This window comes from Perna viridis, chromosome 6 (genome assembly GCF_037379345.1).
Source record: "Perna viridis isolate PV_CMFRI_1.1 ecotype Kerala chromosome 6, ASM3737934v1, whole genome shotgun sequence".
In the NCBI taxonomy this organism is placed as follows: Eukaryota; Metazoa; Mollusca; class Bivalvia; order Mytilida; family Mytilidae; genus Perna; species Perna viridis.
In genome coordinates, this window is record NC_142450.1 from 18021006 (window position 1) to 18047778 (window position 26773).

Consider the following 26773-nt stretch of genomic DNA (forward strand, 5'->3'; position numbering starts at 1 on the left):
AATATGATTTTACAATCTTTTATATCGTTAAACGTATTACCGTTACATGGGATAGTTTTGACAAATCATACTCTGGTCAATTAAGAAAAAATGAAGACTTTCAAATTAACATAATAACGGTTTTTCGAATTTCCATCATACGGAAGAAAACTATGTTCAAGTATAGGTGGAGCATTGGATATTCGTAATGGCGTGGGAATTTTTCTCGCGTAAACGAACTTTAGCATAACGAACATGGTACATCTACGAAACTTTGAAAATCAACTTTATAATATATACTGCAGATATTCAAAAACATTGTAACAACATTTTTTTTTGTATTTTTGTTGTTGTTGATTTTTTGTTGAGTTTTTTTGACTTTTGTAATATAAACTCCGGACATGTTACTTATAGGCATATTTCAAGTTTGCAGAAGCCGTGATGGGCATGCGTGTGTTTGATGCATTTTATTAAACTATTTTTGTACAACAGTTTTTAAGTACTCAATTTAGCATCCCCAACTAGCTAATATGAACATTTATCTATTGTTTACATATTTCGAAATAACACTAACTTGATAGATAAGTATAAGAAGCAAAATACCCCCACATGATCAAATAACTTATCTTTTCGTACCAATAGTTGTAAAATACACGATACGAATATTGATAACGTATTGATAAATAGTTCAACGATTTCCATTCATGTCAAGGTTTTGAACTCAGGAGTATGGTCGAATTGGTAAATACGTTCTAGTTTCAACCCAGACAGTCAATAAAACCATACCGTGAAGTTAATATATTTCAAAAGAATCAATTAAATTATTTATATTTGAAAATGCATATACATATTTTATATTGTATTAAAATGCCTTAAAAAGTAATATGGATATGTATGTACATTATAAGATATTTTAGACGAACAGTAGCTAATCTGTATGAAATGACTTTCTAAATGATAATGCTATATTGTGAAAATCATTGGTTTCCGTGAGCATTCCTATCGTCATCGTGATTTTTGTCAGATTATTTTATGTACTGATATTTCCTTTACCTTGAATATCATGTTTTTCGTACTATTCATGACAGAACGATCCGGGCAAAATGATAGCAATTGAATACGAGTTAGAAAGATATTCATTTAAATTGTCATAAAAAGACGTGAAAACAAAACCAAAAACAAAAATGAAATAAAGAAACCGACTACTAAACAAAACAAAAAAAAAAAAAAATAATAAATAAATAAATAAATAAATAAATATAACAATTATAAAAATAAAAACAATTACTGTCGTCTTAAATGTAATGTCAAGAGTTAACAAAAGTTATTATTAAGTGCCGCCAGTCCACATGCACTTCAGACACTGTTAATGATAGTGATTCATGGTGTAGAAACAAATACAAAACAAAAAACAAAAAAAACTTTCACCTACTAATAATTATTTCTGCATTCAGATCTTTAGAAAATCATACATTTATCTGCCATTAAAATTATTTTGCAAAGTGCTAATTTTATGCGCTATCTATATAATTTTCATCTAAAAAGCGCAACAACCTAATGAAGAACTGAGAATGGGTATGTGATCAGTAACTCTTTCTGAAAAAGACATAAAATTGAATTCAGTGGGTTTTTGACATGTACATATCATCTTTTGTCTGATTTTAGGAAAATTGCTACTTAAAAATTAATTAAGTCAAATGTAATAGTGACCTTCAATATAGAAATAGAAAATCACATTTATTTCCAAAGTATCACAGAATTTTAATAACCAAATTATGCACTTAAAATGTTCACTTGCTATTTGAAAAAAAGGTGGAATCACATTCCAAAACATTGGGTTTTTACTTGGGAAAATTTCGCTGTTAAGAAATCTAAGACATACGTATTCGGCAAAGTATTATTATGAATATCCAAAATAGGGTGGTTTACTCTCTTTTTGCATTTTAAAAGTACTAAAAAGACTTTCTGCTTTTTTTTTTTAGAAGGATGTGCTTTTCTAGATACACCCACTAGTTTACTCATTTAATGTCACACTCTGTATAGACAAAAGATGAAAGAAATGCTGCCCATTTGTGTTAAGATATTTCTGAACAGAAATAATGAACCGTGACAATTAAGTGGGTTTAACCCAGCTCGTACTACTGCCTAGATTGTATCAGTTGACGATTTTGCTGTAACCTTTTTTATGCTTTAAAATGAATTGTTGTGCATCAATGACTTCAACACTGAACTTGTACCTGAACCGATCCATGCAACAAAAATTGCGATCGATCATCGGTCACCGATCAGTTTCCGGTTAGTCATCGATCCGTCAAACCGATCCGTTAAACCGGTTGATCGCATTACGTTACCATAGAGCGGTCACTGTATTTTACGGTTTGTACTGTTTTCTTTGTCAATTTTACACATATCTACATAATGTCATAGATTTAAACATCAATTCATACTTTTATTTTACATTTCTTTTATTTCAAACAGATCTTACGTCATTTTACATAACAAAATTGCGATCAGATCGGTCACCGGACATCGATCCGTCAAATCGTTGCGCGGATCGGTTCAGGGACTGTACCTATATACGACACTAGTTCAATCCTGTTTATTATTTAATCATATTTTTTTCAATCGTTATATCATCGAAGCATTGTTGTATTGCTTCTATGTTTACAGAAAACAATCATAAATCAATACGGTGCTTAACATTATCTAAAACAATATTTCCATAGGAGAATTTCTTTAAAAAATACAATACGTTATTCATATTGATAATTGATGATTGTTGGCAAATACTGATCATTGAATTTTGCAATTATGTCTTGACAAGAATGTAATTTCCCATGAACAACAACAACAAAAAAAAAAACAAAAACAAAAACAAAACAAAAACAAAAAAAAAACAAAAAACAAAAAACAAAAAACAAAAACAAAAAAACAAAAACATAAAAAAACAAAAAAAAAAAAACCCACATAGTTCAGACATGAAATTGTTCCGCATACGACGATTTGGGTTCGACTAAAAACAACTAAAAATCATCTCCGTAACAAAATCATGCAAGTTTGACAATGTAAACATTATAAAGCTGATCCGATTTGAAGAATTATAAACTCATTACCTTTTCGTTCTTTGCTATAATTAGGTCGGTCGTTCTTGATTACTTCAACCTCTTTTAGTTGCAATAAACATTTTTTTTAAAGTTTGAATGGTCTTTTGTTAATCTTATTTTACGGAATATTCACAAAAAAAATAAGTTCATGTTTTTATATCATATATTTCCTTTAAAGAGGTAGACCTAGTGTAAGGGACATAACTTAAAAATCATTGGAATGTTTGCACTGAGCATTTCTCATCAATATTATGTCAACATCAAATTAACTTAAATTGATTTTATTCTGCTTCAAATGAAAGCTTAAGAGGCTTTGGAGAAATTGAATATGATACAAATATATCACTGATTTCAAGAGTTATATCCCGTACCTTAGGTCTACTTCCTTAAGTTGTGCGAAAACAAATAGTAAATTCAAATGTTGAAGATTAAAGTCCAGGTAGACTGGTAATAAGCTTTATACCGTAAATGTAATATTACGTTAGTTATATAAAAAATATCAATTTAAATCATTCAATTAAAAAAATACAAAAAAAAGGCTTTGCCGCATTTGCAACTCACACACATTTTCTTATACAAGTAACCATTATGATGTTTAAGTAATATTAATTCATACATTTGTCACGCTAAACGGTTACTCTCCCCCTTTTAAAATTTTACTGCATTTTTTTTTATATTTTGTACAGACATTAAAACGGCAAAGAAACTGTGCCGATATCGGAATCAACAAAGGGAAAACCACAGCGAAATAAATATGGATTCCTCTCTTTTATCATTACCAATTTGACTACTTAGATGTAAGTATTTGTAAGAATCAGGCAAAATGGGAAAAATCAGAAACATTCATGTCCAAAACCCACCGATCTGACAATATAATTTTACTCAAGGATGCTTTCCCTATTTAAAAAGACCATTATTTCAATGAAAGTATGAGTTAATGGTCCAGCATGATATTGAACATCTTGTTTCTGTTTACCTTGATTCTGATGTTTCAAATAGTCAAATTACACTATCATAATGAAACATAAGAGTATATGCTGAAAATGAAAACTCGTGAAATAAAGATATGTTTTACCTATTATACACCACAAAAATTACATAGTTAATTACAAGTACAGATTTTTAAGAAAATAAACACGAACACGTCAAAATACTTATTTAAGAAGTTTTTTTTTTTAATTTTCATTACGAGGATTTCCATTTATTTGTAGTGTGGGAAGTCATACAATATAAGTTAACTTAAATGTTTGGAATGATCTTAATTCGGTCACTTCCTACACATATCAATCAGAAAAGCAGTAATCTGTATGAATATTAAAATCGACATCAAAGTTTAACTCTTTCAGTATGACATATTATTATTTCTTTTTTAGTTTCTTTTAAATAAATCCAGTTCATTCCAGACCGTATTTTCCTTTAATTTAAATGTGAATATAGTTTTACCGAAATAGCGTTTTAATTGCAAGTTTCATAATGTTAACCGTATTTTATATTTTTACGTTAATAGTCTTTAATACTGTCTCAAATCATCCTGGTCGGTTAACAAATATATAAGTTTTTCTTTTAAGGTATGATCAGGATGGTTTTACCTTTTCAATTATTTGGAAATCACCGTATTGGATATGATGCTCAAGTAAAAGTGTCACAGAAAACTATATTGAATATTCCAAAAAGTGTAGAATTTTACTTGATTGAACTGAAGCACTGCGAAAATTCTTCATTCATCTTTTAAAAGTAACATTATAATATTAAATACCTTCAAATTGCACGTTCAACACCAAATGCACATTAATTGTTTTTGTTATTTTGGTCTTCAGTTGCTACATTTTCATGTTACGACAGTTTTTTGTATGCAAATCCGCACTTTTGAGAAGATCATTCATTCTTCCCACGCTGAAATCAACAAACTGAAAACACATCAATAACAACGACTCTGCCAAAGTATTGGTTTAATATACAATTTATATAAACGTAATCTCAAAAGCGCAACAACTAGCTGGAAAAAAATGACTGACCATGAAGTCTGTACATGGTTCTTAATAAGAAATAAAAGCGAGTTCGGTGGGTTTTTTTGACATGCATGAATCACCTCCTGACTGGGTTTTAGAAATGCTGCTATTTTACGATTTCTTAATTCTAAGAACCGATTTTTTATGTTATTGTCGTAATGGAACGAGATTCCGAACGCTTATCTGATATGATACTATTTATTTTTCAAATTATGTCGTCATTAAACAACTCACTTTTTTCTTCTGTCATTCTAACATTCTACTGAAAAATTCTGAGCAAATCCATTGATAAAGTGATAAAATGTTGGTCTTTTTTCAAATATAGAAAAAAAAATATATTGTCAGATCGATAGTTTTGACATGCGTGTTTCTGATTTTTCCCATTGTTCCCGATTCTGAAAAAAACACTGAAAAAGGCTATTTAAAGAAACATTCTATATATGTTATGTCAAATGTCAGTAGAGTGTATAATATTATTTCGTCGGTGTTCCACTAATAAAAAACCTATGGAAAATAAAGGTAAATCCCAAATATTTTATCTCATAAACGAACACACTGACCTAGAATTATTTTCCTCATATATTATTCTAACATCAAAGATCTTGAAACAATTCGCAACTCTTCAAAACCTTGTTAGTTTTAAAGAGAAGACCGGACAGTCATATAAATAAGCAGTGGGCAAATGGTACATTGTTGTACAGTATGCAGTATACAACAATATGAAATATGCATTGAATAGATATTGAAATTATATATTGTAAGGGATATATAGCAAATAATTAAACACCCAGACTAAGAGCATCATATATCAAGACTTTACATGCGGAATCTGTCCACTTATGTAGTATTGTATATTATCAAGTGTCCATAATATATAAAATAAATATCAATATTTCCATCACATTTTTCGATTTAAAATATTCTGTATTATGCAACTCGAAGTTAATTATTATCAAGGTCATATACAGAAATAGAATTGTTCTTCAAAAGTAAATACATGTATTCAAGCATTTTTAATAAAAAAACAAGTTTAAAAAAAGATCCTTTACAGTCATGCATGTGACTTGCACAATAAATGTCTTATTAGAAAAAAAAAAGTAAAATAAGCTTATAATGTTCTGCCGAAACTGCTATTATCATAACAGTACAGATAAAGCGGATTTTCGAAATATTGACCTGATAATATACACGCATTGAACATCATTGACATTCGTATTTATAGTTCAATGTGTTTTTATTACTTGCGAAGGTCATTTTACCCAGATCATGGTTGAATCGGTAACTATGTTCCAATTTTAATCCAACCATAAAATGAAATCATAACGTAAAATTGTATGCGAGAAGAAATATACGAAGCATATTTGGTATTTTGATCATACAAGCAAAAGTTACAAGTATAAGCACTATCGAAAAAGTTGATTAATCATGACTTGTTACGTGTAGTATTATCTTTTTGTGGTCTTTTAAAATGTTTCAAGTTGAATACGTGAGTCATAACCTTGTTTATGCCAATCGGGTTGAAAGAATCCTTTTATAGGTTCTTGCGGAAAATAATGCTTAAGTGTGTTAGGAATTTCTAAACAAACTTTAAAATAAAAAATATTTACAACATCAAACAATCTAGGCAGTCGACCACAAGAAACCACGGTTACCAAGTGATATATGTAACAATTAATCGAACGTTTCTTTCATCGGACCAACGATTTTTATTGTAAAAACTGCGGTCAAAATTGTGTTGTTGTAGTAATAAATATTTAAATTCTCCGTCTTAGAATCAGGCAAAGTGGGTATAAAGTGTGGCACATGAAGAAAAATACACAGAGATTTTTATGTCTTTATTAAATTATCTATAAAGCCCTCAGAGAAATAATCCTGTTTGTGTTGACAATTTTGGATATTCACCTTCTCAGAGGGCTGTAATTTTATATTGTAGGATGAGCCAAAACCAACAATGACATGCATTACAAATCAAATACATAATTTTTGTTTTATAAATTGTTTTCAAATGTACTCCCATATAACAATTTCGGAGCAGTGTAGCAAATAGAGTCGTCACATTCCGAGACGTTTATATAATATTGATTTGGTGTGACATGCATCATCTATTTGATCATCTATCCTACATAATATCATTTAAATTAACTGTCCGTACTACCATTCATCGTGTACTAAGTTACAGCCCTATATTAATCTTGCGAGGAGGAATGACCGGGCCAGCGGAAGCTATATTTGTACATAGCCTAGCTGGCCGAGTGGTCTAGGGCGCTGGACTTTGTGCAGGCGGTGTTGCCATAGATGTCACAGTGGTACGAATTCGAGTCCCGCGGAGGGAACGACCAAATATTTGCATTGCAAATTTGACAGTTCTAACATCGTTGGGTATTTTTCAGACCTTTCTATACGTTTACATATCTTCCCTGTATCAATTTGATCTGATGGAGCAGTGTAGCGAATAGTGTCGTCACATTCTGAGACGTTTATTTATATACATGTAATAAGGAAAACTTGCTGACGACCCAATAGAAAGCGATTCAGTGACATGTAACATGTAACATAATAAGTAAACAGTTGACTTAATATACAGTACATGTATATGGAAGGGATGGGAACAAGATGAGGAATGATATATGGAAATAAGTTTCGGGATAATAAATGGACAAAATTAATATCCTAAATTGAATAAAGATAATAATAATCAAAGCAAACTATATACAATATGGTAAATACACATGCATATCAAATAATCCCACTTATAAAGAAAATTGCATTGGCAATAAGCATTTTTCACTGAGTATTTGTTATAGGATTTTGGACATTTTGAAATTGGATCGGTACCATAAATTGCTATCATATAGAAATAACTTTCGATGTTATCATTCCCAAGATATAATATTAGAACTTTAATTAGCAATCATATCTTGTTTTACTTTCTGCATGTTTTAATAACATGGATTGTTATGCAGCGATGAATTTATTTATTCAAATAACCTTTTATACGTAATCATTGAAGCGAATGTGTGGCAAAGCTCTCACACCCGAAGACCTAAACATGATTTAAAGTTTCTCTTTTATGTGCAGGAAAATATTATGCCAATTAGAACAAGGCGAACAAAGGCGTTTTGTAGGTGTATAGAAATTTGGAATGTGTCATCTTTAAAAAAAGAAACTTTCGATACTTTTATGAAGCATGTAAAAAACGTATACCATACAACTATAATGTGAGTAATATATAGTATACACCATTCATGGATTTCAGATAAAATTATGAAAAGAAAAGGGTTGTTTAAAATATTTTTGTAGAAGTTATATGGAACACAAAACATGGAAAATAAATAAATGAAAACAATAAGTCATGCACGTGGCAGTAATTGATCGATTTTACGAAAGCAACTCCTCGTGAATCAGTGTGTTGAATAAAAGTAAATGATTAATATTGCGATGATGAGCCTAATTCATAGTACATTATATAGTGCAAAATATATAATTTTCTGGTACACATTTACAAATTAACAAATAAAATTAACTCATTTTTGAAAGAAATAGATACCTCCTTTGCACTCACAAATACACATACACACATATACACGTATAATCAGAGTACAATGTTGGTAATGCTTGTTTTATTCTTTTAATGACTTTAATTAAAAAAAAAGAAATGTCATCAATATTTACGCCATTATCATTTTTTTTCTGAACATCAGATTAAATTTGAATTTGATATAACAAAACAATAAATCATACGATAAAAATTAAGATAGGGCTTAAAATTTACTTGATATTATAATAATAACAATATTATTTTAGCAGAAACTGCGTGTGTATAGTGGTGTACGTCGAATATAGGACATACTTTAAGAACATCTTATTTTATCAAGTACAGACTCAAACCCATAGTAAAAAGAGTTTTCAAAATGCAGTCATTGCATTGATAAAACAAACGCGGTCATCATCATATTGAAGTGTGCGTTTAAAAAAAAACAATATCAAACACATGCACGGTATTTTTTTTTTATGGACATGTAAATTTTAAAAGAAATTTTTAAAGCACTGTCATGATACACTAGGTAGCAGTGAAAATTATGATTGAAATATGAACCGTAATGAATCTTTTTGAACCAACCTTGTGTGATACAAGAAAATATACATAGAAAGCAAGAATTGTCTCAAAAGGTAATAATTCCAGTTGTAGTATAGAAAAGCTTATACCAAAATATTGAATGATATATTTCAAACTTTTCACAGCAAATAAAGACAAAATATCAAATGCTGGTTTCATCAGTGAATCTCTTATCTTTTATCTACTCTGTTTAAACTTGTTGTTGAATATAATATGTAATTTGTAAACGCATCGAAATTATATACTTAAAAAAAGAGTCATTCGACTAACCGTTACGCTCAGCTTCATAGTATGTGAAATAAGGTCGTTTACATTGAATAAATTAAATATATTGAATACATTGAAAAAACAAAATGAGTGCGGTAACCATTTAAAATCCAGCATCGAGTCGTATAAAACAAATTCACAGCGCATCATAATTGACAATATATTCGAAAATTCCAAAGCAACTATCTCATTTTCATTATGGAAATTCAGCCTTCTAGATATTTTGTGCTGATAATATCCCTATACACTTTTACGATTGCTTCTTGCAGTAAGTATTTGATATAATGAACATTTTGCTTTTATTCTTTATGGATATACGTTACTTTCATTTGTTTCGTTTGTTTCGAAGGCAAAAAACAAACAAACAAACAAACAAACAAAAAGAAAAACAAAAACACACGGGAATTCATTCTGATGATGTGATATAATGTAATGGAAAGTATCCTTTTAATAACTCGTAAGTAGACTTTTTTTTGGTTGCGGTAATTCAAACACGATTGCAACAAAAACTTCGAGCCATCATGCTCATATGCAATATATCTTTATTGTACCTTCACAAATAACTGTGTTGTTTAAATCAATGACAAAAACATAACTTTAAATAATTAAAACTCGCATTACGGAACCGTTGTCATAATTAAATTTTGATAAATCTAAAAAGAACTTATCATCACATTGTAGCCCAAAATACCAAAAGTAGAGTAACACGAAAGCAATTTTCGATCTTTGACTCTTATTAAAATTGTATTGTACGCGAAAAAAAATGTGTAATTCACTTGTCACAAAATGTTAAATTAGGCACATGTACCGTGGTGAGCATGTTCACGTAATACAAATTAGCTCCAAAATAACTTTAAAAGATAATATCATTTTTAGTGACTAATTTTGTGTCTTTCTTCCTATATCTTTGCTTTTTTGATATTATTGATAAAAGTTAACAAGTTAAAAAAATACCATTCAATTCTCATGGTGTTTTTTTTAAACAAAACATAACTTGTTTAGCAAAAAGAAATTGTTTTTTGTTTTAATTCGTAGTTACATTATATTTCTATGATGAATTGGTAAGTCTGTATTGGGCCGATACATGTATATAGTGAAAACGTAGAAGCTTATATTATCTATTTATACAAATAAACACTAACACAAGTAGAAAGGACTTAATGCTAACGTCAATAAATGAAATATGAGAATAAAATATAATATATATATTGCACTTATGTCTTTGAGCAATTGTCACCTTCATATAAAACAAATTTCCAATATATGAAATTAGTGAATTAATGCTCACTGCGTCGTGCGTCAACGTTAAAGATCCGATCATTGGCTGAGCTGCAGTGTGCAGTTCTGTGTGCAATATGTATTAGCATATGGGAATTCAATGTCTGTACATACAAATTAATCGTATTGTTGTAAAAGGTGTATCGCCAAATTCGAGTATACACGTCATACCTTGTTCATAACTAAAAATGAGGAGAAATGAAGGAACATTTTGAGAAAAGATATGCACGCGTTAAACTTAAAGGACGCACACATTGTCGTAGCGCTGTACACTTATGAAGAATGAGTACATAAAGTAATTTTCATTTTTTTATAGATACTTGTTTGAACGGAGGTTCCCCGACTTGCACCTGTGCCGGATCATGGACCGGCCCTAGTTGTGGTATGTTAGTTTGGCAATTAACATCGCACATTTAAATCGTCCATTTGTGAAAAATGACTGCTCATGATAATTTTTTATATAAAACCGCACGTGCCTCTTGTCAAACCAAAATTCTCATGTCCAATCACTAACAATAAAGTGTAAACATAAAGTTGAAAAACACATATTGTATTTGTTTTGTTTATCTATATTCAGGCAAAATTTGTTTATAGGGTTTTTATTCAATCATATCTATGTATATATTTTAATCATTAATTTGTACAACCTTATTTAAAAAAATGGTTTTCAATCTTATCTAAATTAGGAGATATCAGATAGATTCTTTGTGTCTTTATTATAAACGATTTGTGAACAAATGATAAGGAGGGAGGTGTCTTCAATTACACTATTTTTATATCATGTATATCTTCTTTTAGAAACGGACAGCTTTTGTGCAGGAAACCCCTGTACAAATGGGGGAACATGCTTAAGTGGAATGTGTATGTGCAGCTCGGGATTTACAGGGTTAACTTGTAGTAAGTTCTCGAAAAAAAATGTCATGCATAGTTTAAATCAAACATATTTATATGCAAACTCTCGGTATTTGTGGCTTTTATGAACCACTGTATCACGCTTTCAAGATTTGTTTATGCCTACTTAACTGCTATAAATCTGGATATGTAGATAAATGTTCACTTTGAACATCTGCCTCATTTTCTTGGAAACAATATAAAGTAAAAGTTGTTATAAAGTCTCGATTTACAAAATTCAAATAATTTACTTCTGTTGAAGGTGATACTGATTATTGTGCTTCTTTACCTTGTCAAAATGGTGGAATGTGCAGTAACACCCCAACCGGTCATTTTTGCAGGTGTAAACAAAATTGGTCCGGTCAATTTTGTGGTAGGTTCCGTTTCTCACTTAGTCTATGATTAGTTATCTGTAGTGAGATCAATATTATAGAATTGAGATATACTCAATATATATTAAGATATTGAGATATACACGGAAACTCAATTTGGATGATTTTAACTAAGTTTAAATCGGTAGAAATAACAAATGAACTAACAAACCAATGAGTCATTTCAAAGTTAGTATCACTTGCCGAACCCGGCCATTCATATGTAAGGTAATTGAAATATTGGAGCTTGCATTTATGCTTAGATTATAAATAAGTATCGCTGCTCCAAATTAAACCGTTAAATGAATGAATAAGATCATGGTCTATTCCATTCAGAGAAATATTAATGGTATTTTACAGACATAGATATGTTATGTGTACATAATCCATGCCAGAATGGTGGTTCATGTTCCCAGGGTGCTTGTGTTTGTAGTCCAAACTATAGTGGGTCAACTTGTGGTAAGTTGGTAGAGAATTACCAAGTTAACAAAACAATATGAACAACAAGGCATCGGGTAAGAAAACTATGATATTTGAAATCCATTGTTTTCTCTTTTTTTTTTGGATTTGTTTTGTTTTATTTATTTTTATTTTGTCTCTCCGTTTGTTTTTAAACTTTTAGACTGACATGACATTTCAAGCCTTTTTTTAACTTTCCAAAAGTGTTTAGTGATGATTCTAAAACAGTAAAGTAGATCTCTTCATTTTGCTTCTCTCGGTACATATCATATCTTATTCTAAGGATTGGCGAATACTTTTTTCTATTCATAGAAATTGACCGACGTTGTACTCCAAATCCATGTCTAAACTCTGGTACATGTAATGCTGGTGCGTGTTCATGTACTCCGTCATACTCTGGAGAAACCTGTGGTAAGTATTATGCAAACTTTAGAGACTATTGCTGCACGTGTTTAATATATGTATTTTTATTAAATATCATGTTTCAACACTCGGTATGCGACTTTTTGTTAAGGTTATTTAATTTAGAACAAGTGCATTAACACTTTGTAATTTTTTCTTTCAAGATGAGAATCCTAGTAAATTCAAAACAATTGCCATATATATAAAGAAAAGACTGAACAAATTATCAAAATTAATATTTGCAAAACGTCAAACGAACAATATTGTTAACAGAGTTACCATGATCAGTTTGTCTGAATCACACATGTAGAGTTTCTTTTTATTACATTATATACAGTGGAAAATTGTGTAAACAAATCAAGAAAACGAAATCTTAAGCAAACCATAAAAAGTCCAAAAAAAAGACACCCTTTTTACCCCCTTTTATACATTTGAATGTATTATGAATCATGGTTTACCAAAAACCTATCTTAGTCGAATGCAGATTTGGCCTTCACAGTTTACTGTTCTGTGTATCGCAAGTAAATGTCATGTAAATAACACGTCTTAGTAAAATAACAACTAACTTGTTTATTCGACACACTGTTTGATCATTCGAAACCAAATTCACAGCTTACAGGAAATGTTTTTTATACGCCAGGATAACCAAAAAAAAAAAGAAATATATTTATTTTTTGTTGATTTGTATCATCATACTATCACGCTCAGCCTCATTATTGCTATGATTTAGAAAACGATGCAGACCACTTAAGGTTGCAAAATTAGAAGAAATGGAAAAGATTAGGTTTAAGCACGGCTGTTTTTTTCATTTTTGTACTTTTTTTTCATTTTGTTTTTGTTCCTTTTATATTTGTATTGCCTTTTTGTTTTGTTTTTTTTGTGTAAGTTTTTAATTCTGTTTAATGTATTTAGGAAGTTTTTGTTTGTTTGTTTTTGTGCATTTTTCAAATTCTATGTTTAAAACTGAAAAAAAAAACAAATTAAAAGGTTTCAATTAAATATTTCGTGGTTAATTTCAATTTCAAACTAACTGAAAGTTGTTATCATAGTTAAATAAGCAATTACAAACATCATGAAAAGATCAGAGATAAAAAAAACAAAGAAACATACAAACAAACAAAGACCTTGATCTCATGAAATGCACCCTATATCCATTTTAATATATGGTATTGAACTTGTACCTTATATATTTGTATGTAACTTATCGTATCTTGTGATCTTATGTTAGCCCCGCTCTCATCGCGTGTACATACACTATCCAGTTATCTTTTAATTATGGGTATCGGAATTAAACAATACCGCATGAGAGTGGGTCTTCAATTTATCAATGAAACACAATTTTTTTTAAATATATTTATGATTTGTTGTCACAGTCGGTTTCGTGTTTACATTTAAATGTACAGAGTTTATTACCTAAGATAGATCTAATATTAGTCGAATATTGTGAGATAGATATATTGTCGTTTGCTGAAACATGGTTGAAACCATCTGATGCAGATGACTCTACATAATTAAATTATTATCAAAAACTATTTCGTAGAGACAGGGAGGGGAGGGGGTGAGATCATAGTATATGCGAAGGACAATGTCAATGCCACAAGGCCATCCGACTTAGAATTACCTAACCTAGAGGTAATATGGATACAATTAAAGATACGTGATAAAAAGGTTTTATATGGGACTTTTTATATTCCACCTCAAAGTAATAATGAGTCATGTAGTAGGATAGAAAGTTCTTTAGAGTCTGTCGTAAATGATAATTCTTGTAACAAGGTTATATTAACTGGTGATTATAATGATAAACAAGGTGAACCTTACTCAAGAATAAGTCGCATTTGTGCTACGTATAGATTGGAGCAATTGATAAATGATCCAACAAATTTTACTGAGAATTCATCGTCAGTCATAGATTTAATTGTCACTAGCTATATTGACTTTGTGCCTTATTCTGAGATGGGACCTCCTTTATTAGACAAGGCAAGGTATCATTGTCATGTAATTGTCTAATAATTCTTCTAAACCCACCAACAGTTTATTCATATGGCTGTACGACAGAGGCGGTAGGTTAATTATCGTCAATTATTATCTAATACCGATTGGCATTGAATTTTCTTGTCAGATGATATTGACCGAATTGTATCTATATTTTCTGACGTCATCTTGGATTCGGCCGGCGAATCGATCCCAAATCAATTGGTAACAGTTCGGAGGGCGGACCCCAGATGGTTGGCGAATGATCTACGGAGACTTATCCGAAGAGAAAAAGAGGTGTATGCACTCCAAAGCGCGAAGTACGAATAGTGCAGGTGACTGGGCTAAGTTTAGACGTGTAAGAAACGTTGTTACTTTACTAGTACGGAAAGCTCAAACAGAACTACCACGCTCAGCTAGTAGATAAGCCAAAACATAACAACACGTCTACGAAGTCTTGGTGGCAGATATGTAACAAAACTTCAGTTATGAAACAACGCGAGGTTGGTATACCTTCATCGCAAATAAATGGCAATCTTATCACCGATGATACTGCCAAAGCGGTTGAACGTAATGAGTTTTTCGTCTTACAAACGAACTGCACAATCTTCCTCATTCTATTATTGGTGAAAATGAGATTAACGAATGTATAATCAGTGAATCCGAGGTCGAAGATGTGTTGTAAATCTTAACACGGGAAAGGCTTCCGGCCCTGACCTTATTAGCCCTAGGCTTCTGAAGGCCGCATACTCCGATCTGAAGAGTCCCTTATGTAGACTTTTCAACCTCTCTCTCTTGAAATCTCTCTTTCCATCTATTTGGAAAAGAGCGACCCTGACGACAGTTTTTAAGAGCGGAAATGCGCGAGACGTTAAACATTATCGGCCTATTTCGCTACTGAGTATTATTTCAAAATGTATGGAACGTTACGTTAATAAACACTTACATTATTTTCTGAGAAATAATCGGATTATTGCTCAACACCAATCTGGATTTACTTATGGTGATACTAGATATTTCAAACTAATTCGGTCAAGCCTTGGATAATAATAAGGCAACAGCGCCCTAGATCACGTTGAGAATTTTTCAGACCTTTCTATACGTTTACATTATCTTCCCTGTATCAATTGATGCGATGGAGCAGTGTAGCAAATAGAGTCGTCACATTCTGAGACGTTATATATATATATATATATATATATATATATATATATATATATATATATATATAACATACGGATCAGTGTACTCGGTTTTGAAATATAAGGATTTGAAATTGGGCGGGGAAGGTTTTTCTTAGGTTTTTGTCTGATTAGTTTAGGTTTATCAGTTAATAACATAGAACAAATAGCAATAGTATAATATTGATTTGTTGTGACATGCATCATTAATTTGATACTCTATCCTACATAATAGCATCTAAATGAGCTGTACCGTATTACCATACATCGTGTACTTAGTTACAACCCTAGATTAATCCTACGAGGAGGGATGACCCGGCCAGCGAAAGATATACTTCTCAATACCCTTTTTGTATACTTGCGAGCTTGCTCAATGCCGGTTGACCATTACCTTTTTACAAATTGAGCCATGTCAAATAACGTGTTTTGAGCCGACACAAATTAAGTAAATAACATTCATGATACAACACAAATTATTCTTAAACAATACTAAAACAATTTTTAATTTTTTTTTCAGAAATTGATTTGTTATGTTTGTCAGTAACATGTCAGAATGGTGGTGTTTGTGCAGGTGGAACTTGCACCTGCCCTTCAGGCTTTTCTGGATCGAACTGTGGTAAGTGTGCATTCATCAACTTTACGCATTTTGTGTATAAAGTCATTGAAAAGCATATTCGTTTTAAAATGCTTATATTTGTAAAAAATGCAATCTTTGTATGTACACTGTTTTCATATGACACTGCTTGTATTTGAAATGTCTATTTTTGACATGGAACATTATTCAGATAAGTTGATATATTCACATGATTAATGTTTATCAGAAAGGAAAGTAAAGGTCGATGTGACTTTCGGTTTGTTAAATATTCATTTTTAATGGACAGTGACTGTTCCTGTAAATTTAAAATTTTTGCAGCCATGAATATGGTATTTTGTTTGGAAACCTCAAAATGGTTGACAATTAAATGAATTCGTGTGAGACATTATCTATAATCAGAATGATGAAAAAAGCATTATTGCGTTTGAAGGAGGTGGACCTAAAGTAATGGACAAAACTCTTACAAATCATGTTACAATCGTTTGTATTCAGCATTTTACATCAATCTGATATAAGCATCAAAGTAATTTGGAATGCATTCGTTCTGTTTCCAATGAAAGGATTTGGTAAAATTGAATATGATACAAACATAACACTGATATCGAGAATTAGGTCCCTTACGCTAGTAGTACATTCTTAACATGATCATGAAAACGGAAACATGTTGTTTGGTTGTAAAGGTATAGAATGGGTGTGTAGGTAAATAATAATCAAAAACTTTGTATGCATGTATGTTCATTGATTTCTTCGCTGGTTTCAGAAATTGATCAATTTTGTCAATCAAATCCTTGCAAAAACAGTGGAACATGCAGCGGGGCAAGATGTACTTGCCCCTCAATGTATATGGGAACCACCTGTGGTATGTGACAAAGATCAAATGTTAAGCATTTTTCGTTTTGAAAACTATAAAGAATTTAAAGAAAAAAAAAAGATTTCACTTGAAAAATCGAGTGGTTTTTGATACACTTACAGTATGTGAATGGTTTACCTTCAAAACACTTGTCTTCGCTTATAATAATACGGACATATCTAAGTTAAGATGAAAACATTTAATGCACATATAAGCAATATTAACTGCATATGAATTAAGGGAACATTGCGAATTGTTTTCATTCCTTTTTAATTTTTTAACTTTATATATGACTTTCATATGTAAGGAATGAGGATGAATACATATTCGAAAAGAATATACATACAATTATTTTTGTTTATCAAACAGAGAGGACAAACTTTTGTAACAGTGCTCCTTGTCAAAACGGTGGTACTTGCTCCAATGAAGTAGCGGGCTACACATGTACATGTCAAAGTACATGTAGTGGACCTAATTGTGGTATGTCTTTTTTTTTCTCATGCGCTATGGAAAATTAAATTAAGTGTAGTTTTCTTTATAGATTTACTTATAACAATGTTTTATTCAGTCTTTTATTATTGAGTACAAATATTTGTATTTTCATGCATAGGGGAGCTGTATGATATTAAGCGACATATAATGTCTTTTTACCGGCGGAGCACATATTATAACATATACTTCAGTTGCTCACTCGCTTTTGTCACTTTGTATGTATTTTTTATTTCTGGTCTTTGTCTCTGGATTACATTCGTTTGATTTCCGCTAGAATATTAGTTCCATTGATAACTATTGGAAGCAATCTTTTGATGCTATAATACAATTAAAATAAAACGTCAATGAAGACTAATAAAATTGAAAATCGAAGATTTGGTGAATTTTTTCCATAGAAATGGACTTATTCAACTCGATAGCTCAAATATGATCTATATCCATATATGCATATTCATGCATCCATTTTAATTACTTTTTTTCTTTGTATTGGTTTGTTTCTGCGTTTGTTTGTATGTTTTTCTTTTCCTTGAAATTGCATTTTAGAAAAGATAAAACAATCAAAACAAATTAACATAATCAGTTTAAAAGATAAATATAAAGATGCAACAAAAACACTAAGCTCACAACCACAAATCATAGGTGGATACTAAACAAAAGACAAACAAGTAAAATCAGAAAAAAAAAACATGGAAAATGTATAAAGCCGCTATGGTGAAACGGTGACCGGAACACAATTTATATAGCTAGACAAACGCCCGCTTCAATACTGTCAATCAAAGTCCCAGTAAAGTTTTATTAACTTTTTTTCTCAAATTCCAAGAAATAATGTATCTTCTATAAAACTATAATGGAAAAGTCAGTGTGATATATATGAAAAAATAATTCACGTTAAATGTATGACCATATTTACGGTTTAACATTTATGCATATCCATAATGCTCAAATATTATTTTTTTATATGTTGTCTATACTTTAACACATATACATTTTCATATACTTCTGATTTTTTAAAGAAAGGTGTGAATCAAGTTCCAGTTCTGGATTGACCAAAGGGTAAGATCTAATTATTTAATTCATTTTAGCATATTTTTCACGTAAAATAAATTTTATAACGGAAAAGAAAATAATTTATCAAAATAAAACATCATTCAAAACTTTGAGGTATCTGTATCGTAAAGAAAATAGTTTTATTATTAATAATGATAACAGTAATATTAAGTATGGTTTTGTGATCACCTTATTCGAAAGAGTGCAATGTTGACGATAGATATAAGAAACGACCTTTAAAGAAATGTGTAATATTTGGAACACATACGTGATTATTAACTTTGCATTTATTATTCTCAAAACAATTTAGAAGCATCACTTGATTACTGTTAAAAATGTGGTACACGTATAGGCGTGTTTTGATATAAAAATGTCTGATATAAATTATTTTCAAAAATTTCCTTCATAGTCTTATTCATATTTGTTTGTAATTAGTCTGAATTTTACATCAAATTGTAGAAAGTAAATGAAATATAACTAAGAAATAGTTTTGACCGAAACATCTCGAAAACATTTAAAATAGTTTAACATAAAAACAATCATTTTTTAGATATTTGAAATTCATGAGGATAACTTTAAAACAATTTAATTGTAATATCAAGAGTGTATCGCTTGCAGACTTCTTGCAAAATGAGTTACGCTTTCATTGAAATGCACGGAAAATGAACATTTCAGGGCAGACTACTCCAGAAACCTCAGTTTTTCTAAAATGTTGTTGGTAACATTTCTGAGCAAATCTAGTAATGCAAAGAACAACTAATTGTCTTTTTAAAAGAGAAAGTTTTTTGAGTGAAATCATATCGTCAGACCAGTGGGTTTTTGACATGCGTGTTTCTTTTTTTCCCATTTTGCCTAATTTGTACAAAACACTTTTACTTAAAGACTTTTCATTTCAGGGAAATCACTGGTATAGTTGTTGGTTCAGTTGGGTTTGTCATCATAACGGTCGCAGTTACAATCCTCTGCTGTTATTATGTTTGTAAAGTTTGTAGCCGAGGTAAGCATCCTCAATTGTGGTACACTACTCCGACCGTGTAAAATTACTGACGACTAATGATACTCCATGTCCAATATTAGATACACGATATTCAATGTACGATACTCGATATGCAATGTACGATACACAAAGTGCGATACGTGATATACAATGTGCAGTACACTATATCATGCTTCAAGTTAGAATAATAAAATTAAAAGATCAACAAAATATCATAAAGAACATATATACAATATGATAAATTTAAAAGTTTGAAAAACGGACATTAAATATATCAGTACGATATATGGAATCTTGTTACATGGAACTGGGGGAAGAAACGATTCCATGTCATTTATCAACATTTAAGGTGAATATGTAATTTCCTAAAAGTGTTCAAGGAGTATATGTATCATGCTCGACAAAATAGTTTTTCAACATTAATACATATTTATTGTAATATAGCTTTCGGTGCCAACGAAATACTCTACCATTTTTTCAAAGGGGGATAAGTTTAATTTTGCAAACAGGTTTTTATATGATTTTAGTATTTTACGTTTATTGAAGTATTCTTTTGGTTGGATATCTTATATCCATTCTATACACTCCTGAGTATACGCAATCCGAACTTATAAACAACGTTATCATTTGAGGTATACATTTACCAAACACATTTTAAATTGGTTTGTCGCAAACATTTGAGGAGACAAAGTCATCAATGGCATCTTGATTTTGCAAAGTTAATGACTTGTTCAAATTAGTTTTTCTAATAAATATTGTTGGTGAATTTGCCAGAACTAGAGGGTTATAAATTGTGAAGTTAGTTTGTCTTTTGATTCAGAAACGATTATTATCCGAAAAGCCTAGTATAAAATTAAAGTTAAAAATTCTTGTTCACATGAAATGAAGCAATGCCGAAAGTATATTTGAGAGGAAAATTCGGATACAAAGATGACTTGAAACTGATAAGAAAATAATACAAAATGCAAATCGTATAACAAACAAAAACAAAACTTGTTTACACGCAATGAGGAAAACAAACCACAAACCTAAAAACTTTAAAGAAAAAATTGCTGTTTGGGGTTTGATTACGTTATTCAGATATCATAAGACTAACACTGCATTATTTTATTTTCAGGAGCCGTCGCATCATCTTCATACACGTGATTGAGTGGTTCAATTTAACAGAATTGACATTCAGAGCAATAATTTTGATATAGTTAATTTGATATATATTGTATTTCTGTGTTGTTATTGTCTTTCGGTGTACATGTATCCGTCCATTATCATAATAGTATTTGATCGTTGCAAATAAGACATGGAGCAGTTAATTCTGCACCTGAAAAAAATATGTTATATTAAAATTATCAAACATGTACTTTTGTTGAATCCTATTGGTTGTATTCTGGAGTTTTTATGCAAGCAAACATATTACCACAGGAAATCAATGTTATCAACATTGAAATTCCCCATGAATTAACACACACACACACACACACACACACACACACACACACACACATACATATATAGTATAATGTAACAACACTGAAAGTGTTAATATCCATAATTAACAACATGTAATGTTATTGCACTTTCACCTTCGAATATAACAATCCTTGGACGGTTTTCATTCAAAACATTCTTAGGTTAAGAAATGCATGAATCACAAATGAAAAGCTTCTTCCTTTTTTATATGTAACACATGTTCTGTCAAAAACACAATGTAATGTTTATAGTGACAAGCAAAATAATTTTTAGTGTAAGAACTGAACATTACAATTATAAACAATTACTTTTACATAATTGTGGAATTCCCGTTACCAGCTGACATGGGTTTGAAGCTTAAAAAAGGAGATGAAATTTTGATTTTATTCTAGATATATTTGAATACATATCTGCTAGAGAAGTAACATTTACTTGTCACTTGTCTTCTTTACTATATTTTGTTTAATGTTAACTGAAAGTTTAAAATAATTTCCCATATTCAAAAACGCCACTTGCAAAAGTTAATCTCTCCTGTTTTTCGTATAATTCTGATTTGGATTAACAAATATATGGATAAAATGAAAATCTACTTATGTCTATGTAAAACGAAAGATAACTCTAAGGATTTCTCAGTCTTGAAAAAAATCTATAATGTGCTATGTTTATATATCAATTTACTTTATGTTTTGGGTAAGAACTTCAATTATAATATAAGGAAGGTGACGCATTAAACGATCCAGAATAAAAATACAAATTCAATCACCTAAGTCCTTTCATAATGTTTGTTAGCCCTGTTATCATAAAGATACAGAATTGTAAAATGTGTTATGACAGACAGTAACGGTGTTCCTGATCATACAAATTTAAATAACATATTAATGTTTCTGTCATAATGCATTTCCCAGTTGTCATGATCTGAAGTACATATGGGCCGAAATATCCGGTTTCGATTAAGAACTGAGGGTTGCCAGGGTCCAAACTGTCGTTGAGTCAAGTGGTCCAATATTCAAAAGCTGATAACGACTTTTTTGCAAAAATTTTGGTTCCATGCTCTGACCATTCATATCTTGAAAAAGCTCGGAATCGATTTGTAGTTAATCGTCAAAGCTAGCTTAAGTTCCTAGACAGGTATAGTTCTCAGTTGCATTTACAAAGTATACGAAAATGAAGCCACCGTGATGATATTTTAAGCGCCCAATTTCAGAGGTACACATTGGATATTGGTGGTTTTTCTTATCATAAACTTCCTGAAACGTGTAACATTCCCTTTTTAGTGTGCTATATGTGCGTGTATCGTGTGCTTCGTGTGCGTGTATCATGGGATCGTGTAACGTGCTGCGTGGGATTCGTGTGCGAGTGCCTTTCGTGTGCGCACTTCGTGCTTCGTTCTTTGTGTATCGTGCAACGTTCATCGTGGTGGAACGGTTCTTTTTTTCGTATTGGATGATAAAATGCCTCCTTTGATAGATCAATTTTATTTTCGTTTTCTATGCCAAAATCAGTGTTCTTTTGACATTGAAGAAAACAATTCAGGAATCAATACATTTCGGAAATAATTGGTTTCAAACATTCGTACATTATTTGCACACATCATAAAAAACTACCAAAGTTTGAAGAGCCTTCCGAAATGGTCAGGAACAAATTTCCCGAACTATAGCTTTTTGTTTGTCGTTTAAGAATACAAATTGATTATATTTTAGGCTAATTGTATGAAATTTATTTTTTTTATATTCCCAGAACAATGAAAAAGATGGGGTAACATTAGTTAAAGTATCTAAATTATTTCAAAATGTAGACCTTTTTACCACAACTTTATGACATGTTGGTATTTTCATTCTCCTGGAACAATGAACCTGTATTCCTAAGGATTCATATACAACACATAAGGATATTTTTTTTTACAACGGGTCATAGTTTTCCTTTCCTCGTTTGTTTACCCCCGGACTTAACGTTTTATGAACAACTCGGCGGGTGTTTGTAGAAAAGTAGAGGACGCTTACCCTACCGGTCCGTGCTTCCAGTTTTTAGTGCAGTCCGAATTGCTCAAATTGCTTTTGTTACTTTGTATGTATGATTTTAGTTACTTTATGTTCTTTGTTGTGTATGTTTGTTTTCCATGTTTGGTTTTTGTCCCTGGATTACATTTTTTGATTACCGATATAACCTTAGTTTCCTTGACTACTCTTTCAAAACAAATAACTTTTTTTTTCATATTCAGAGAAATAAGATGCTATCGCATAATTCATAAATACTTTATTATTTAAAAATTGAGTATGTTTTACCCAATATTATGAAATTTCAATATTTTCGTACTCCTAGACCAATGAAAATGTTTTTGTAATGTTTTCGTAATGTATCTTGTATAATGGAAATGGACCTCTTTGGTATCAACAATGCAATATTTTTTTTTATACAAAAAAGGGTGTTATCGTATTATGTAAAATAGCTTAACTATCTCAAAATAGAGTATTTCTTATTTATTGTTAATTTTGATATATTAATTCTCCTGAAACTTCATTTAGGGAAATATATTCAAAATGAACCAAATTCAACAAATATGGACATTTTTCTCATAAAAATAGTTTTATTCATTTAAAAAAAAACTACTTATTTTTTTCTTCACTGTAGTTCCCTGAAAAGTTGGTAGGAAAGACTGAATTGACCGATCAAAATTATTCCCTCCCCCCATTCCCCTATTCATTTAACCCATTCCCAGTGCCACATTATCCATTGCCCCATTCCCCATTCCCCATGCCCCATTGCCCCTTACCCCATAAAATGGGAAGTTTATCCCATACAGGTACTGTATACCGATGAGAAACAGATTTTATATAAACTTTAAATTATTTGCAACCCGTAAGTCCTTATTAGGATAGTACAATTTATTCCATTTTAAGAGTATGTCTCACAGAAAACAATGCAATATCAAAAAATAGTAATAATTATAAAAAAAAATGTTTAAGAATGAAACGAGGGGAAATTTGCTAAAATAATTCCAAAACATGCGTTTATCGATGATAAATTACAGATGTTTAGAATAAAAAAGTAACGGAATGAATATATCCAATATTTAACTATATTTGGGCGAAAGAGTAACCAAGGTTATAGCAGTAATCAAACGAATGTAATCCAGGGACAAAGAACAGACATTGAAAACACCCACCGAGTTGCTCATAAAAAGTAAAGTCCAGGGTAGACAAACGAGGAAAGGAAAAGTATGACCCGTTGAATAAATCAGTTTTCATGGTGCAGAAAATATTGACAAAAACATATTCCAAAATATTTCTTTTGTGGCATTTCAAAGTTGGTCATTGTGTCCGATTTTCGAAATTTGTGAATTTGTATACTTATATCAATGTTAGGGGATAATTGTCAAACTTGTAATAATTTACCCATTTTAGTGAATTTTCGGACTAAAACATAATAAAAATTCAAATTTCCTGTTGAATTAGGGATCCGCAAGCTTTTTTTTACGATTTTTTGGCACACTGGATTTTATATAAAATTAGCCATTAATTAATACACAATTAATTTATAAGTGTTACAATAAGAATCATTAAGCTATATCAAGGGATTTTTGTCGCAAGCAATGGAGATGTAATGATTTTTCCCCGTTCAAAATGAACTGATACCATGCAGCTTAGGCATTTGTATTTTTAGAGTTACTTCCCCTACACAGTAATTCCCCTTACGAAGGAAAAATGACTGCCTCCAGACAACCCCGTCATTTTTGTAGCCTTTCAAATTCAAAGGTCTTGTGATGAATGCAATCTTGATTAGATCCAATTGTATCAATGCAATAAGACACCAGCCTTTCACCTAGCAAGCCTTCAATTTTATGAAAAATACCAGGAAAATCGGATGATTTCTTTAAATGTCCCGAAGCCCTTCTGATTCTCTATAGAAGTGGTACATTTACAATTGACAGTAATTCGTTGTTGTTAAAAATATGCAGAAGACATAGGGATTATTTTGGAGTTAGGTGAAGGGAAATCAACACCGGTTGTCTGTATCCAGCACAGACATTGATGACATAGATAATGTAAATTACTTCTGCTGCTCTAACCCTCCTTGCAAGAAGATATTTGTTCGTGCCAGTAGTCTTGAAAGGCATTTGAGTATTGGTAATCATGCATATCGCTCAATTGACCAAGGCATGGATACCAATGCCAAATAATATGCAGATATATGTGAAACCATTCAGACCTCACATCTTTCTTTGATTCAATGTTTGAATATTGAAAGCAGAACCGATGAATTACATCTCACAACAAAAGGTTGGGCACCCAAGAGTAAGAGAATAAGTGTGCGTTTTTCTGAAAATAATAAAAATATATATGAATCAAATTTGTCTGGCATGTGATAAATCAAACTATGTCGATGTTGCGGAAGAAATTTAAAAAATCTTGCGATGCAAATGGACGCCATACATTTAAGAAAAGAAATGTGGTTGAATCATGGACAAATAAAAAGTTATATTGCATCATTCATACGAAAACGTAAATCAAATCCTAATACTTTATCATCTACATTCAGTTAACAAAAATGATGAACCAAAATACTAAAGAAGAAAAAAGGAAGATGATAGCAACTTTCGAAACCTATGATTGCAATTGAAAGTATGGTAGAAGAAGTGTATGATGCAGTTTATGTGTAAATTGTTGCTTGATATTCTGATACTTTCTGTATAGATATATTCGGTAGATATATTGTATGAAAGCAAGAAAAAAAGTGTCTTTATGACAATATAGCCAATTGATGACTATTAATCAAACATCATTTCTACCTATCTTTACAGTACTTCAGCTAATGCTACACTATATGGAGTCTTTAGGTGAAAATAGGGGGGATAAACAAAATTCTAGAGTGAATTCTTGTCATTTCTAAATTAATTGAGTTAAGTTTAAGCATTGAAGTCCATGATATATTGGAATTTTATGTAGGAATGGACCAGTCTGTTTGTCCCTGTCTTTCAGTTTGTCCCTCAACATTCCTTGTAAGCGAGTTTGATGAAATTTTATAGAATGGAACATAATTACTGTTAGAGGACTCCCAAGGAAGATAATCCATATTAAGGACTTCACATTTGTAAACCTTGTAAGCATAACTATTCCTAACCTCTCTAGGAATTTTGATGTAGAATAAAAAGGATTGCTATGATATTAAGATGTGCATGAAGGAATGTAATTACTGTTGGATGACTTTAAAAAGAGTAATCAAGGGAACCAAGAAGAAAATTAAAATTACATGTTACACATTTCAGTCCATTTGACGCGGGGGGGGGGGGGTGGGCGGG

General features: G+C 31.0%; 1 protein-coding gene across 1 annotated transcript; it reads left to right on the top strand.

Annotated features, from left to right (window-relative positions):
* Positions 1-9597: 9597 nt before the first annotated feature.
* On the top strand, positions 9598-21347 carry LOC148613924 (uncharacterized). Its single transcript, XM_088586136.1, has 12 exons — positions 9598-9744; positions 11071-11136; positions 11553-11651; positions 11908-12018; positions 12377-12475; positions 12788-12886; positions 16547-16645; positions 17385-17483; positions 17844-17954; positions 18980-19019; positions 19910-20010; positions 21128-21347. The coding sequence occupies exons 1-12, from the start codon at positions 9675-9677 to the stop codon at positions 21154-21156; spliced, it is 1023 nt and encodes a 340-aa protein (XP_088442262.1). The 5' UTR covers positions 9598-9674; the 3' UTR covers positions 21157-21347.
* Positions 21348-26773: the final 5426 nt, after the last annotated feature.